Raw genomic sequence first — 18,523 nt, 5'->3', positions numbered from 1 at the left:
ATTCTCTTTTGTTGTGCAAGAGCCCTCTCTGCTCTCTTTCTTAGGAGTGTCTCCATCCTAAGTTGCTTCTTTAGGTCCTCCACACTCGCCCTGTCATGACTGGCCCCTAGCACACTGGTCCCTGGATCACCTTCCCCTGTCAAAGTGGCTTCTTCAGTGGCAGCCCCTGACTGACTGGCCCCTGGAAGTCTGCTGACCTCTCCTTCATCCTCTATCTGCAGACTGCCTCCTGGTACTTCCCTATCGTTTTCACATTCTGCCTGAATTTCTCCCTCATTCTCTGTAATAATAACAAGGTGTTGTTGCAGTTAATATGCATTTATGCTGCCTTTACATTAGCACCTACTTGCATCTCCTGTTTAAGGTTACACTACACTCCAATTAAACAAAACTGTATCTTTATGTGAAACAAATCATCTGCCACACTCCTGGACTAACAACATATATATAAAGTTTTTTTTTTTTTTTTTTCTTCATGAATGGGATATGTTGTTAACTGTGTATCATACCCAAATCAGATCTTGTGTGATAGGTGTGGTCATCACTCCTTTCATTAACCACTGCTGAAGGCATGCCCCATGTGGGGACTTTCCTCCTCTTTGGCTTTGGATGATGGGTGAATAATTTAGGCACAGCATCAGGTCTTAACCTGAAGTGGCCTTTTTTGGTGATAATGAACTGGTTGTCCTCAAAATGTACCTGCAGGGAGATTTGTAAAATCAGTTTCCACTGTATACTTCTAATATCATTGAAATGTCATTATTGTGTATGCACAGTAGTATGATGGCCTTAGAAATGTTAATAAGCGACAAATTTTTCTACTGTTATAATTTCCCATTACTTCATAATTTTGTCTGCTGACCATTGCCAGCCATCTTTTCCGTCGGTCCGTGTCCTTGGGGAAACCATACATCTGATGGCCTCTCTCTGACCGATTGGTGCATCCAAATGCTGCACAGCCAACCATGGTATGATCACTGATCTATATACAATGTTAAATGTAAAAAAAACCCCAAAAACAGTCAGACCTCAAACATCATATAAAATCACTCAGAGCGGGTGACAACTTCTCCTTAACCACTAATATCCCTCAGACTTACATTATAATTCAGAGTTCATGACCAAACTGGGATCCTCTCTCTCCTTATCTCTGAATTTGATCAGTATGCCAGAAAGCAGGTTTTGTGAAAAGTAAGTTATCTCTGAGATGAGGACTTTCCTTTATAACATTGGCGATGCAGAACATTTTGGTAGAGCTTCTCTCTCATTCACTGCTGCTGTAGTGTGGGAATTTGGGAAAATGTAATGTTTCACCTGACTGATTGACACCTGATCACATGACTGCAGGCAATCAGGAAGTGATAAATTGCTGCCTGTCTCAGTAGAGAGCCCTTTGACTTGGCTGCAGCACATGTGTATGGTGAAATCTCCTCTCACACAGGTATGCAGACTCATCACTGTGGTGTTTACTCTGGTAGTGTTTTAATGAGCGCAGTATAAGGTTGAAATTATGATTTTAATTCTGCTAGGGTGACAGCTCTTTGTTTGCTCTTTGTGTTTATAGTATTTGTGACCTGTGTGGAAGCAATAACATTACCTGAAAGTTATAGTGCATTTACTTATGTTTTGGTCCAGGATTGCCGTGACCGCTGACGAGCTGCCAGGCTAGAGACCCAAGGATACTGTAAACAATAGCTGCCATACTGGAGATCCAAAGATTTCGATAAACAACATACAGGTGTTTATCTGTATTTTAATGTACTTTTAGATGTATAGTGTTTATAATGTTTTCTTTTTAATAGTTGATGCACCGGATTCCTCCCTCTGCTCCCTCATTGTTATACCACGGGAGTTTGTGTACCTTTGCAAAGTAGGCTTATATTTTATTATTTTTTAGTGTCTTTTTAAATATGTGTAATACATTGAATGTGCTGGCATCTAATGTATTTGGTGTTTTCTTTAAAGGACCAGGCCAGCCAATTTACTTTTTTTAATTTTTACTTTTAATTTACTTTTTGTGTTTGTTTTATATGATTTTAATTGTCCTCTCGGACTGTGGGTAAGGCTATATTGTAGGCTTGAGGCATTTATTCTACACCTTTAAATGCTTGATGTAATGTATATTGTTTCATTGGATGGTGGCTTCATTTAACGTTTCTGTCCTCTCTTTTGTACCTACAGCTGGACTCTGTGCAAGGCCGGGTCCGTGGTGTCACACTGCCTCCCTACTGCTGTGGGACTGCATACACTGTGTGCACAATTATTAGGCAACATTGAGGATTAATTTTATTATAGAACAACTGCAGTGCTCTCAGTCAATCCAAAATGTTAATAATAATCAAACCTTAATATTTAAGAAAGTAAAAGTGAGGTTTTGGCTTTCTTAGGAGAATGTCTTTATGTGCACATTACTGGGCAACTATTAGTGTGCATAATTATTATGCAACTAAATGAAAAATGAAAATTTTCCCATCTCACTTGTTTATTTTCATCTGTTAAAGTAAGAATAATATACAAACAACTCAAAATTTACAAATAAACATTTCTGAAAAAAAAACAAAAAACATCTGTGACCAATATAGCCGCACTTCTTTCATAAGCCTTCCATTCATGGAGTCCGTCAGTTTCTTGATCAGTAGGTTTGGGAGTTGATTTTGTGTCTCTTCAATCTGAAAAGGTCCAACTAGCTCACCTTTAATAAATTAAAGATGAGCTAGTTGGACCTTTTTTTTTGGACCTTTTCCAACTAGCTCATCTTTAATAAATTAAAGATGAGCTAGTTGGACCTTTACGTGACTAGTCAGTAAAGGCATTAAAGATGAAAGAATAATGACATGGCTCCTTCCTCACCTGACCTAAACCCTATTGAGAACTTGTGGGCCCTTCTAAAACGAGAGATTTACAGTGAAGGAAACAGTCCATCTCTCTGAACAGTGTCTGGGAGGTTGTGGTGCTGCTTCACAAAAAGTTGATCAGCAACAGATCAAGAAACTGACAGACTCCATGAATGGAAGGCTTATGAAAAGAAGTGCAGCTATATCGGTCACAGATGTTTTGTTTTGTTTTTTTTAAAGGTCAGAAATGTTTATTTGTAAATTTTGAGTTGTTTGTATATTATTCTTACTTTAACAGATGAAAATAAACAAGTGAGATGGGAAAATTTTCATTTTTCATTTAGTTGCATAATAATTATGCACACTAATAGTTGCCCAGCAATGTGCACATAAAGACATTCTCCTAAGAAAGCCAAAACCTCACTTTTACTTTCTTAAATATTAAGGTTTGATTATTATTAACATTTTGGATTGACTGAGAGCACTGCAGTTGTTCAATAATAAAATTAATCCTCAAAAATACAACTTGCCTAATAATTGTGCACACAGTGTAGATGAATACTTTGTGGTAGTGTGTATACTTAATTGACACTGCGCGATATTTTGTAACCATAAAGATTTTAGTGCATGCTTGGATGCTAGGTTACTACCCTCCTTTCTGTCTCCCACAGCCATTTCAGTTGATGTGCAGAGCAGAGGACTGATTTCTACTATCCATTTAGTGTTTATTGTTTATTTTGTCGCATGCCTATATTTTATTTAGATTTTATATATCTTCATATTGTAATAAAGCCAACTTACTTTTACACCAGATATGCCTCTTTTTTAAATTGTTCCTGTTCGGGGAAATCAGAGTGGGCCAAACACTACACTGATCAAATATTAAAGGTTTAAGGGTCCACTTTTAAGAGTAATCTTAGTACCAGGTACTACAGTAGTGTTACTGATTTTACAGAATACAGTCAGGTCCATAATTATTTGGACAATGATACAGTTGTCGTCATTTTGGCTCTGTACACCACCACAATGGGTTTTAAATGAAACAATGAATACCTGCTTAAAGTGCAGACTCTCAGCTTTCATTTAAGGCTTTTTTCAAAAATGTAGTATGAACCGTGTAGGAATTACAACCATTTCTTCACACAGTCCCCCGACTTTAAGGGCTCATAAGTATTTGGACAAACTAACATAATCATCAATTAAACAGTCAGTTTTAATACTTGGTTGCAAATCCTTTACAGTCAACGACTGCCTGAAGTGTTGGACACATAGGCATCACCAGATGCTGGGCTTCTTCCCTGGTGATGCTCTGCCAGCCCTTTACTGCAGCCGTCTGCACTTCCTGCTTGTGTTTTGGGTGTTTTGCCCTCAGTTTTGGCTTCAGCAAGAGAAACGCATGCTCAATTGGATTCAGGTCAGATGATATGACTTAGCCATTGCAGAACATTCCACTTCTTTGCCTTAAAAATGTCTTTGGTTGCTTTTGCAGTATGCTTCAGGTCAATGTCCAACTGCACTGTGAAGCATCGTCCAATGAGTTTTGAAGCATTTGGTTGAATCTGAGCAGATAATGTAGCCCCAAACACTTCAGCTTACTGTATGTGCTCATATTCTCTAGCATGTGAAAGGAGCTTGTGTTCCACTAGTGTGAGATAAGTTGCTCTTTGTTTATCTGGTTTTGCTATGGTGAATCAGTGCATACAAAGGTTAACATATTCAGAGTTTATTCAACCAATTCAGATCAGCTGTTCTAGAACTGAATACTCAGTTTCCCATATTCAGAGTTCATTGTTAGACTGAGAGTTTGTTGAACCTCTGGAATACCTCTCAGGGCTGTTGTAATGCTGACTGTTGCTATTCCTCAACCAGGCATCTAACTAAAGATGTGAATGGCAGATTAGAGAATAATAATAATAAGAATAACTTTATTCAATAGTCTGTCAGCTCATTTATTATTTGCAAAAGAAATAAAAAGCCTGATGGCTGTTGGTATATAGGATCTTCTGTATCTCTCTGTCCTGCATCAAAGAGAGAGGAGCCGTACACCACTGTTTTTTTGGTTCATCAAGGTATTGTGGAGTGGATGATCTGGCTTGTTCATGATGGCCTCGAACATCTTCAGTGTGCATCTCTCCACCACCTCCTCCAGTGCGTCCAACATGACTCCAATCACAGAGCCAGCTCTTTTGACTAGTTTGTCCAGCCGCCTTGCATCTTTGTGTCTGATGCTTCCTCCCCAGCAGACTGCAGCATAAAACAACACACTTGCCACCACAGACTGATTAAACATCTGCAGCATCTTACTACAGAGGTCGAGAGATCTGTGATGGAAAGTGAACAATATTTTTGTAATGGCAGAATATGCTGAGAATGGATTGTCCTAAGTGTGTGTTGCTCCATGCTTGAACTGGAAGTTCTTCTGCTCCGCCATATTGAGAGATTGTCTCAAGTCTCTTGTCGTCTTTTGTATAATGACAACCTGATGTCAGGCAGTGGAATCGGCACTTGAGTTGTGTACATAGTTGTGCCTGCAATAAATCTCATATGGCTTTTTTTTTAACCCTTTCATAACTCCACCTTTGTTCTGCTGTCCTAATGCTGGAATATGGTATCTGTTAAATAAAATTGTTCTTCCTTAATGCCAAATTTATTATTTTCTGTGATGTAAGAACCTTCATACATTGTCTTTTAAGTTTTTCTTGTTCTCACAGACACACAATTGCTCTTATTGTCACATTCATCGTTTAAATACATAAAATGTTTAACTGAAACCCATCATTTATCATCATTGTCCAATGTCAGGGAGTATTCACAAATAGCCTACATTAATCTCATGTAACTACATAAGAGATGCATTGCACCAGATTACAGTTTAGATGCTAATGTATCTGCAGTCCATGAAGCTAACACAAGCTTTCCCTCCAAAAAAAAAAAAAAAAACCACAGAAAAACTTGTCTAATTACACTTGTAGTCGTCATCCAGCCACTCAATACACGTAACTGACATTGATGTATACACAGTAATTCAATAAGAGTTGTAAATGTACCTGTGTGCGGTTTATTTTAATATTTACCGTTCAAAAGCGAGCTCACTGCTGTCTGTCCCATAGAAGAACATGACAGCGGAGGCTGTGTTTGTAACTATTGAGGATTACATGAACCACGTGATCGCTCTGGCGGCGACATCAAAGGCTGTCTCCAACCTGTTCTTATCAGTCACGCCCCCTCTTGACGCTGGGACTGTGCACATCCATGATGTGAATCACCCATTCCACCACATCCCAAAGGTGCGGTTTGAGATCTGAACTCATTGTCATGTTCAAGAAACCAGTTTGAGATGATCTGAGCTTTGTGACATGGTGCGTTATCCTGCTGTAAATGGTCATCATTAGATGGGTTCAACTGTGGTCATAAAAGGATGGACACAGCCAGCAACAATACTCAGGTAGGCTGTGGCATTTAAACAATGCTCAACTGGTACTGAGGGGCCCAAAGTGTGCCAAGAAGATATCCCCCACACCATTACACCACCACCACCACCAGCACCAGCAGCCTGAACCGTTGATACAAAGCAGGATGGACCCATGCTTTCATGTTGTTTGTGCCAAGTTCTGACCCTGCCATCAGAATGTCACAGTAGAAACCGAGACTCATCAGACCAGGCAATGTTTTTCCAATCTTCTATTGTCCAATTTTGGTGAGGCTGTGCCTCATTTTCCTGTTCTTAGCTGTCAGGAGTGGCACCCTGTGTGGTCCTTTGCTGCTGTAGCTACTTCAAGGTTCAACATGTTGTTTGTTCAGAGATAGTCTTTTGCATACCTTGGTTGTAACAAGTCGTTATTTGAGTTACTGTTGCCTTTCCATCATCTTGAACCAGTCTGGCTATTCTCCTCTGACTTCTGACATTAACAAGGCATTTTCGCTCAGATAACTGCAATTCACTGGATTTTTTCTCTTTTTCCGTTCATCCTCTTTAAACCCTTGAGATGGTTGTGCATGAAAATCCCAGCAGATCAGCAGTTTCTAAAATACTCATACCAGCCTGTCTGGCACCAATAACCATGCCACTTTTAAAGTCACTTAATAACCCTTTTCCCCATTCTGATGCTCGGTTTGAGCTTTAAGAGGTATTTAAAAAAAAATAAAAAATTCAAATGAATTTTGGCAGATAATAGTGAAGCTGCTGGATTTTGGATACAACTGACCTCCTGTACTTTACCATCCAAACTGGTCTGCAGTCCATTGCAATCTATTTTGCATGGGAGTTGTTTAATTGGTCACAGGTAGACTTACTCAGTTTGCGTCTGAACACCTGGTCGAGAGTGGCTTTATGAGGCTCACTGCTAGTGCTAGCATTAGAGGCTGTGTTAACTCAGACCTCTGGGTTCACTGCTAAATGCTTTGCATTGAGGTGAGATTTCAGGCTTGAATTACTCTGATGGTACAAAAATTCCTTACTGCAGAAATTACAGAGAATGGTGCTCCTATCAGCAGTTATATCTGGGCATTTTTTAAATGCAAATGTTCCACTCACAGGGCCATGCAGTGTTGGCTTAATCCTGCCACCTGATTATGGCGATGCATGCACACTATTCCTGTCTGCATCTTACACCCCGCTATTATGTGCTGAACTGTCTCAGCAGCATCTTTGCATAGCCTGTACCTGGGGTCCTGTCTGGTGTGGTAGACCCCTGCTTCTATTGATTTTGTACAAAGTGCCTGTTCGTGTGCTGCCATGATAAGTGCTTCTGTGCTGTCTTTCAGTCCAGCCTTTTCCAGCTACTGGTAGGATTTTTTCACTTCCTTGCGGCTTCATGGTTCCATTTGCCTGCAGCACCCCAAGGTATTTGTAGCTGTCCTGAACATTTGCAATGCTGCCTTCTGGTAGTTTAACCCCGTCAGTTCTGATAATCTTCCCTCTCATAGACACCACCCAACTACACTCATCTAGTCCGAATGACATTCCGATGTCTTGCTGCAGATCCTGGTGAGGTGGATCAGTGAATCAATGTCTTGCTCATTCCTGACAAACAGCTTGATGTCATCCATGTAGAGGAGGTGACTGATGGTTACTTCACTTCGGAACCGGTATCCGTAGCCACTCTTTGCATTAACTTGGCTGAGGGGGTTCAGGCCTACGCAGAAAAGAAGCGGGGACAGTGCATCACCTTGGTATATGCTGCACTTGCTGATAGCTTGTGCAATTGGCTTTGAGTTGGCCTCCAGAGTCGTTCTCCACAGCCCCAGTGAGTTCCCGATGAAGGCTCTTAGTGTCCTGTTGGTGTTGTACATTTCCAAGCATTCCAGTATCTATGTGTGTTGCATGCATGAGTCATAGCCTTTCTTGTAGTCAATCCGTGTGGTGCACAGGTTGGTCTGACGGGTTTTACAATCTTAGGTGACTGCTCTATCGACCAGTAGCTGGTGCTTGGCTCCCCTGGTATTACTACCAATTCCTTTCTGAGCCTTGCTCATGTATTGGGCCATGTGCCTATTCATCTTAGCCGCTTCCATGTACAGAGGCCGGTTATTGGCCGGTAGTTGGATGGGACCACGCCCTTCTGGGGATCCCTCATGATCAGGACTGTCCGTCCCTGGGTCATTGTTACATTCCAACTTGTCTAGGAAGTTCAGGAGTAACCGTAATAATTAAATAAACAATACATACCGGAGAAGGAAAAATGAAGCGCTGGTAGGATCAGTACGTAAGACAAATGTTTTATTAACTAAACAAAAATGTAAACTCGAACACAAAACAGTCCTCCAAAAACTGAGGATGATAAGAACTAACTATAAACTGAAAACAGTCCACTCAAAAGGAGGGACGACAATGCACAATCAATACAACTCAGAAAACACCGGATCTTAGACACTAAACGGAAAATCACTACACACTAACACACTGCGAGGAGGTACAGTAAAACACGTGGTGGTGAGACGGTTCCCAGGAGCACTAGCGGTCCACTGACAGCCGGCGGCCTCGGTCCACTCTCCCTTTATCTTCCACCTGATTGGCACCAGCTGCGAGGCACCATTCAGGGAACACACCTGCAACACGCACCTGTAACAAACACAAAGACACCCACACACACACACACACACCACAAACTCTACGGCATGTAACAGTCATCAACTCTGGATGGATCCCATCCATCAGCAGCTGGTTCATTTGTGCTGCCAGGTGTTTATGGAGTGCACAGTACATTTCCTTAGCCAGCTAGCCAGCTTTAGTTATACAGTGCAATAATCAGATTATAATCATAATGCATTATAGACTTGGGCATCATATAAAGTATTACCAGAAATTCCACTGCACTCAGAACATGATCTTCAGTTGTTTGCACTGGGTTGGGTTGAATGACAGAATGAGTAAGAACAGAATCTCAGTATACAGAAATATCTTTAATTCATAAAAGATGTACAATATTTTACAAATGACACATACTGTATGTAAGGCAGGGTAAAGGATCTTTGGCACACTCCTCAGTTTCCTGATGTTTATGACAGAAAACATATACTATCTTTTTTAAAAAATACATATCTGTGAAGTCTTTTAATTTGCATTCAAAGCTAAGTAGTAGGATTACATTCCCTTTTTGGCTGACCTGTCTCCTCTGTACAGTTATTGTCTCTATGTACATTGTGCTTGTTCATTCAAACAAGGTTTAAGTATAGCTGGGTAAAAACAATATGGTTACACAAACAAATGCACACATTCTCATTCACACACATACACATTCCTTTGGATTGCTGCTGGTAAGGATGGAGTCCGCAGCATCAGTAGCGTTAAGGCGACATCTCTGCTGACACTTTGGCTCAAAGTCAGACACAGAAAGACACTAACAGGCACAAACTCCCCTTAGCTCCAAAATGTTAGGCAGTATGAACAAACATCTATAATGCATAAGTATCACCTGGTAAAGTGCAAATCAGAAGTCTTTGGTTTGATAGCTATTGGCCTGTTTTTTCTTTCATACACAGAGTGACCTTTTTGTCAGAAGGAAACCTGTCTAACTCTTAAAAAACACTGTCTTTGTGCTCAGCACATCTTTGGAAGCTTCCAGTTAACTTTGGCTTTTTGGCTCTTTAGCTTTTTAGCTGATTGAGGCAAGCTGTTACATTTTAGAAGTGGTGAAATACAAGAGTCCCTCTTTGCTGGCCTAGAATAAGATATGACACTACGATGCAATTCCAAGTCCTGGGACACAGGAGCTCAACTCCTGGACATCACTACTGAGATTCTTGCCTTCAGTCTCATCAAAGCAGAACAAGTGCCCTTGTTGGAAAATCTCCCTCAGAGTCCATGAAGATGCAGAGCTTCTGCTCACTTCTCATCACTCACAGAGCAGTCCACAGCTATGATGTCCTGTATTTCTGTGATTTTCACCTCATCCCCTGGGATCCCCACTTCTATTGGGATCTTCAGCTCCGCTGGGATCTTCTCTGCCGAGGAGCTGCAGCTGGACAGTTTGTCTATCTCATCCTCCAACTCGGAGATGCGTTCAGCAACACAGTGGGCGGTAAGTCTGGCCTCTGGGTCATGGTCCCAGCATTCCATGATGGTGGCACAGATAACTGCCACACCCTGTAGACAGAGGAAGAGAGCAGGAATGTAAGAATACACACTAAACAAAATTCTGTGAACTCTTTGGGTAAATGTAGCATATTCTCAACCAAATTATTTGAATGCTATATGGCCATTTACACATAACCAAATAACCAGTGTTTTTCTCCCCCAGACTTAATTCCCTTAATAAGTTGACCTACAAGCTACTTTTCAGATTAAGATTTCACAATAAGAAACAAAACATATAGCTGCAAGTGGCAATCCCAGCTTTAAGATCCTTTTTAGCCAACAGGAAGAAGCAGCTCAACTCTCAAAATCAAAACCACAAGCAGCAGCAAGTGTGTTTCAGGCTTCACAAAGCTGATCAAAGTCACATCTTAGTGCAGGATGAATCTATAGTGGCTGTGGAGATGCCCAATTCCATGCTCATGAAGAAGATCAATTCTGAGGCCCATTCACCTCCTACTGAGAGATCCCATCTGAAAATCTCACTTGCCAGTCTATTATTTGGTATGACCAACATTCTGTTCCACAGGTTGTATTGGTGCGTCAACTTAAAGGGACTGAGTACTTCTTACACCACTGGTTACAGATGGCTTCACCTATTCAAAGCTTTGATAGCTGCAGGAAAAAAAAGATTGCTCAAAACTTGTAGTTTTGATCTTACATGGTAATTTTCTGGTGGAGCAGGTGAGAACTGTAATTTAGGATACTGTGTATCTTAATTAAAATGACATCATTGTAAAGTTGTTCTACTGGCGTCTCCTTGATTACAATGATCCAGACGGAAGAGTTGCATAACATATCATATTAAAAACTAGCATAATGGAATGGAAGAATGCTCATGCACGTAAGAGATTTTTTTATCACCTCCCATTGAGGTATTAGCTCCCATTGATATTATAAATCTCTTTTTCAAGTGAGTCCCGGCTAACATAGGCAGCAACACAAGATACAAATAAGTTATTATAAACAGACACAAAACAAAATACCAGACATGGAACAAAGTGTGGTACAAACTGTGCATCTAAAATATTCAAATAAGTACAAACACCACAACCACATTTCAAAGATATAGAGATAAAAAAGGTTAAAAAAAATAAAGTCAAAAGCATTTCTCTGTGAATGTATCCACACACATTCACAGAAGAGTGTATTCAGTGTTGATGGCTCATTTTCATCAAGGAAGGGACCAAGGGACAACACTATCAGTAACAATACTAATGTTTTGTCTATGAAAAAATAAAAAATATATTTAAAAGAATTCCTACAAAATGAAAAATAACAGTGTGTATCCATGCTACAGTTAGTATCTGTGTGAACAGTATGTTGGTCTAGTATAGCAGCTCAGTGTAGGTCTGACCTGATGCCTGAGCCAGGTGTCGGGGATCTCAGGTCTTCCTCTGTCTCTTAGCACGTTATCCTTCATGCTCTCCACACAGGGGTGCTCTCGCACTTTAGAGCCGTATGCAGGCTCATAGTCCTTCACCTCTGCAAACACAAACACAGCCCAGTGCACATCATTAACTGAGTCTCAAGTGCAGAAAATAACTTTTCTATTATGTCATGTTGTCTGTGCCATCATATTTCTGTTATTTGCAGCACTTCCTGGTATCTATGTGGTGACAGGAAGATGAAGATGAGCTGGCCAAGTTCAACATGAAAATCAAACAAGGCCCCATTTCATGGCATGGTTTCTGACACCATGAATATTTCAAGGTAAAAAAAAAAGTGTTTGGAAGAAGTGAAACATATGCCCCGTTGTTTTAATACGATCAAAAGTGTAAATGCATCCTGGTATGAGGACATTCTACTCCAAACTACTGATCAATGACCCTGGTAACAATAATAATAATAATAATGATAATAATAATAATGATAATATTAATAATGCTGACAGTAGAAAATAAAATGTCTTTCATGATGTCTCTACATCGGGAAATGCTTGCTATGGCACTTGAACAATGATCTTTTCTAAAAACAGAAAAAATCCGCGCCCACTAACAAGCAACTAGCTACAACCTCAGACTGTGCAGAACACTAAAATAACAATCTGTCATTTTTTTTCACTATTTACTACTATGCTGAAGAACTAGTAGGGAAAAAGAGAGAGCATGTTGCTGAAACCTTAAAAAATGAAAAACAAAGTTCTGGGATTGGGTCCAGACCTTATGAAACTGAACCCACAACAGCTGCAGTCTGTCTTCAGCCACAAAGACAAGCTCTTAGGGTCTCACAATTTCTGTAAAATGAGACATTAGCTGCTGCAAAGTCATCTTCTGTTACTCATCTACGCCAGATAATTATATTTAACTAACCAGCAACAAGTGCAAGCATCATGCTCTATGTACCCTGTCTTGTTCTTACATTTAACACTTTCTATGTGCCGTATATTTCACAACCTATCAAACATTGTGTATTGATGGTGTACCTTATTAGTGCGAAACATATGCAACATCTGAGCTTTTCTCTGGGTACTCACTAAAATGAGTTTCATATTCACTGTCAAATCGAAGCACCATTCAGGACTAAAAGGCAATCCTAGTACTCAGTAAAACACAACAAGTCCTTTTATCTGTCTTCTTACATATCTTCGGCTGTAAAGGTTTACTAACACTGACTATACATTGATAAAAGAATTCAGAATTTTCCTCTCATCAAATCAAACTCAGTATTCATTCCTGACCTTAAACAGCAATAATTTCTCCACACTGTCCATTAAGTTGCTGTTCTGGAGCTTTCAACAATAACAAATGATCTTCAGGGGCAGATAAAGATTGTAATGGAATTGACCGTTCCCTATTTTAAGAAATATTTTCAAGTCAGAAATCACTAACTGCACTGGCAGCCAGATTTGCTTATTTAAATCAAAAGCAGGCTCAGATCTAAAATGCTCTCCAGTGTTACTTTTCGTTGACAAAAATTATAATGAAGACGAGATGATGACGAGCTAAAAACAAATCTTGATAATACAAACTAAGACAAAATCTATGTTGCATTTTTGCTAACGAGATGAGATGTGTTGAAAATGTTAGTGGTGGACTATCGGACATTGAAAGCAGTGAACGGCCGTGTTTATAATTATCTTCAAATGTCACATGAGTGACAGGCTGGTAAACTCCAGTAAATAGTTTGAGCCACAATGTTTTGCTTGTTTGACAGGCAGGTAGGAGGCTCAGTTATCTATGAGTGTATAGCTGTGTAAGTAAACAGTCTGAACCCAGATCAGTGACATGAGTTTAAACCTCCAGACTAACATGTTGCAGATTAAGAACGAATTCAGGCTTTAATTAAGTTATTTCTCTGTCTCACTCAGAGTTTACAATGAACCTCGGTACAAATCCTAATCGTCTCAGATTAGTTATTCGTGGTGTCAAAGTTTTTGAGAGCATGAGTAGAGAGATGTTGGGCTTTTCAAATGATGATCAGTAAGTGTGTGCTTGTAAATCACCCCTTAAACCTGTCAAAAACTACTGGAGTAATTTGAGTAATTAAGTAATGCAGAAATTATTTGTAGTTGTAGAAAAAAATTGTGTAAATGAAATTTTTATACAACCTGTCACCTTGATTCTAATTTCCTATACATGAATTAGCCTTACTTAATTAGTTTAAAGATAAAAACATATTGAAAACATAATGACTAAAAGTTGACTAAAACATTTAGAGTAAAAATTAAAAAGCATTTTCTTCTCAAGAGATTGACTATATCTAAAACAGCTGTCAAAATTAACACTTGAATTTTTGATATGGGATTTTTGCAGTGTTCATCATGTTCATTGTAAGATTATTTTTCCTGCAGTCCTCCGACTGCCTATAACCTGGTTCAGCAGCTGCAAATATAAATAGAAATAACATACGTTGTTCATGTTAATTAGTATGAGGGTATAATGAAAAGAAAAGCTGCAGTAGTTTCATTTAAGTCAAGTCCCTGTGGGCTCTGCTGCTGAGTCCTCAAACACAGGAAGAGGGACGGTTGGAGTGGAACCCCCGGACAGGAAGTTCGAGGTCTGGGATCGGGACTGTGTGCAGAGAAACTGTCTAAAAGCCCACACTTCCTGTTTTTGACATATGGAACTTCCCCCCTTTTTAGCATTTTAAAACAGGATCCAGCCCATCCCTAACCCAATCCCTCAGCCATTCCCCTGGAGGTTATTTGTACCAGAGCTGGTATTGTGCTCAGTGCTCTGCTGTTTAGATCTTCTGCTGTGGAGCTGGTATAAATACCACACATTTTCCTGGGCTGGATACAGCTGAAACACAGACCAGCAACGAGCTGACCTAAACTGAGAATGTTGAAAACAGAAATAAAAAGAGGTGAAGCACTTTGTACACATCCAAACATGACTGTAGTTGAAAATGTCTTATTTCATGTTGTGATGCAGATATAGCTCGTATACACTTGTTCTTATATTTCTGAATAATATCAGGGACATCAGAGAAGCTTACAGACACACAGACTGTTACTGCAGTCTACACAAGAAGTGCTGCCTGTTTAACTAAAGCAGTTCTGGACATTTGAAAGCTATGAGAAGAATTTAATTTGTGGTTTGAGAACATATTTCACAAGAGACTGCAACCAGAGCCTCAGTCTCACTTTCCCCTTCGCTGTCTGGGGCCCATGGTTAAAGGCCTGCTATATCCAGTCTGTGGGGTGGAGAGCGGTTTATGACAGCTTCCTTTTAAGATTATTTGTCTGAAACCTTTGTGGCCTGGAGGTTAGCTAAAACCTCTATGGCTGGCTACACTGTCTGGGATCTGCTATCTTGAAAACACAGCTCCATGTTTGGCATGCAAGAGATCTTAAACTCCCAACAGGTGTATAACATGAGACAACTCCCACATCAACGCAAAACAAACTACATCATAACAAGTAGAGATGAACCTGCATAAACTCTAATGAACCACAATCTCTCATCAAAACAAAACCTCTTCATCCAAGCCAAGCATTGGCCCATCTCCAGAGGAAGCTGTGGGCTGATTTGCTGTGGCAGGTTTGCGGCTACCACATCAGGGTGCTGTGACATTTGAACATCTATACTGCTAGTGGTGTACAGAGCCCTTAAGGTCCTGAGAGGTAAATGTGTTTTATCTTGTGCACCCAAGACAAAGAAATGAGTCACTCTTCAAGACTTTTGGGGCTCTGTAGTTTGACGGGGCTTTAAGAGGCTAAAACCAGTTGAGAGAAATTTTTGCTGCAAGCAGGTGAATCTATTTCCATTAGTGTCTGGGCCTTAAAGCAACACCTTCTCGCTCCGACCTCGTTACATATCCACATTTGGTCATGGACTTTCCACATCGACATATGACATGCAAGGTACATCACGGTATCAGCAACTGGCCATGTATCATGCCAATATGAAAGGAGAGTTTTTTTTGTCTGTGTCTGATGCTGGAAGTCATTGACCAAGCGCTGGATTTTGATGACTTTGGAGTGAGACCGGATTGGTGCTGAACCACTGCTGGTTGAAATTACAGCAAGTAGTTGTCTCTTTGCTTGTCTGTTTGTGGTTGGAAACAACAGCGATATACAACATGTTCATTCATAAAATTAGACCCAAAGGTAGGCACAGTTTTGAGATTTTGAAAAAGCCAAGCCAGCTGTTTCTCTCTGCTGCCAGTCTTTATGCTCAGCTAAGTGAATTCTCCCCTTGCTTCAGCTCCTGACACAACATACAAACATGAGAGTGGTATCAAACTTCTCATCTTTCTCACAGCAAGAAAGTGAATGAGCACTTTTGTCAAAATATCAAAATCTTCTTTTTGCTCTGAAATGTCCTCTGTCCCCCAGCCCCATTGCGGTATAGCAATCACCCCCTCAGCGGCTGTCTCCATTCACCAGCCTTTAGCCTGGCACAGTGCAATCCCTTCACCCAGCACCATTACCCCGCATAACCCTCAACTCAGAGAGAAAATGTAGACCGTGCCCTGCCCTGCAGGCTAATTCAGAATATGTAAATAAAATAATAAAATGTGTGAATGTACTATAACTGAGCACAACAATACCAGGGCAGAGTAGTATTTCTATCCTTCATTTTGTCCCCTGCTGTTGGGGTGGAGACAGAGGACAGACACATGCACACAATCCCAGACTAAGACATAGAAACACGGCTAGATTAGGGCATTCATGCAGTAGCTCCTCTCTTCCTCGGTTTCTAAATACCTCTCTCTCTGAAATAAACACACACACATGTCGGAATGTGACTGTCTCATTCTAAATGTCTGTCTAAAAAAAGCCCACTAGGCAGAGGGACGGAGGTGGACCCGGAGAGACTATGTGACATCTAATTTGGGTTTTAAATGTCAAGACTGAGGATGTTTTTGGAAGTGAGGACATTTTGTCCAGTCGAAAAATTTTAGAGCTGAAAGAGTTGCTACAGTCATTCCCCCTCATTATACTGACTGAAAAGGGACTTAGAAAGGATACACTGTCCTATCATGTAGGATCGGAGTCACTTTTCGAGCTCAAAAAAGGTTATGAATTCAATATTCAATCTATAATCTTCTGTTAAAATTTAATATTCTACGTGTGTACAACAGTCTGTGCCTTGTGGTCCAGTGTCCATGTGTTTGCTGACTTTGTAAAACACACCTGCTTTATATTGTTATTAATTTGTCAGTCATGTGAAGCAAAGGCTCAGTGAATTAAATGCATATGAAATTTACTTGTGTGCTGAGGCAAAGAGCAGAAGAAAAAGAAGAAAAGTGTTGTTGTAAGAAAAAACTTCCAACCCAGTAGGCTGACAAAGTTCACTGCAGCCTACATAGATTCCCGCCTGAGAATGAAAATGTCCATACTCTGATATTCTTATTCTTATTCTTGGAAAGGCATAGAAGCCTCTCTCTCTCTCTCTCTCTCTCTCTCTCTCCCTCTCTCTCTCACACACACACACACACAGACAGACAGACAGACAGACAGACAGACAGACACGTGCACACGCACACACACACACACACACACACACACACACACACACACAGAGCTGAAACAGGTATAGTACCCACTCCTCCTCTCTCTCCCTGATTCTTGCCCAAAGAAGGGCAACAGCAGAGTTGAGATTGTCTCCCTCATATATCAGACATTCCTAAGATGCCTGCTGCTGACCTGGAGCTGAGGTCGAGGTGCAGTCTGACAGACATGACCATCAGACCCCCTGTTGACACCCAAACCCCCTGTCACTGCGTAACAGAAAACAGTAGCCTGGATCTCTTTACAGCATGCATCCTTCATTTGAAATCAATGAGTTACTTTACAACATTCCTATCTGTGTAGAGTAATAAGTTACTTATTACACTACTTTTGCGTTACTTTGACCAAAATGAGCTCAGAATAACTAATGTTCATTTTAAATGGATGAGGGTCATGTTGTTTCACAGCAGGTAACCAAAGCAAGGGAGCTCCAGTTTATTACAGCTCAATTCAAATCCAGTGCTGCGCAGGTCAGACCCATTCATGCATTAACATACAGTGGTTACCACTTTGTATAAAAATGAAAGAAAAAAAAATACTGAGAGCAATTAAATAGCCTAGACCTTTTTAAATTAACGGATAGCCTTGGACACATGGAGGCTCAACTCTGATAATTATGACATATGGATCAATATTTGTGGGCCAACGATATGAAACACAATACAAAAAATGTTGAGGTTAGCACAACAAACAAAATTGGCGTGCAAGTCAGTTACTATGATGAGTGCAGATTAAAACACCGGAGCTGGAAGACCCACCTGCCGGAGAGAGAGTTATGCATAAGAACAGGACTGTGTGCTTGTGCTGCTCTGCAGCTGCAGGGGATGTGAATGGAAACATATCCAACATATACTAACATCACCCAGATGTGCCGATAATCAGGACGAGGAAAAAATATGAACTGTAGGCCAGATCCTTATCCCCACTGCTTTCATGCAGCCTTAGGACACAAGGCTACTATACTAATGGAAACACACTGAACATGAAAACATACAGTACGACATGACTCAGCTGTGCTGATCACTGACACCCTTCTATAATGTAGTCTGTGATGACATGGCAAGACACAATAATCTTTTTGTCTGGTGGTGCACTGGTGGAAGTGGGGCTGTGTGGATCAGTGTGAATAAATGACAATGCACAGTGTATTTCGGG

At 40.5% G+C, this 18,523-nt stretch overlaps 1 protein-coding gene across 2 annotated transcripts in view; it reads right to left on the bottom strand.

Annotated features, from left to right (window-relative positions):
- Nucleotides 1-9,217: 9,217 nt before the first annotated feature.
- Nucleotides 9,218-18,523, bottom strand: part of LOC117266445 (TGF-beta receptor type-2-like) — a 63,646-nt gene continuing 54,340 nt past the window's right edge. For both annotated transcript variants that reach the window (XM_033641657.2, XM_078172015.1), the window contains 2 exons: nucleotides 11,765-11,892; nucleotides 9,218-10,419 (listed from right to left, as the gene is read on the bottom strand). In XM_033641657.2, the coding sequence (XP_033497548.1) occupies nucleotides 10,159-10,419; nucleotides 11,765-11,892 (389 nt within the window). In that variant the 3' untranslated portion in view covers nucleotides 9,218-10,158. The remainder of the gene's footprint in view (nucleotides 10,420-11,764; nucleotides 11,893-18,523) is intronic.

The sequence above is a fragment of the Epinephelus lanceolatus genome, chromosome 10 (assembly GCF_041903045.1).
Source record: "Epinephelus lanceolatus isolate andai-2023 chromosome 10, ASM4190304v1, whole genome shotgun sequence".
NCBI lineage: Eukaryota > Metazoa > Chordata > Actinopteri > Perciformes > Serranidae > Epinephelus > Epinephelus lanceolatus.
This window is presented reverse-complemented; position numbering and strand designations above follow the sequence as displayed.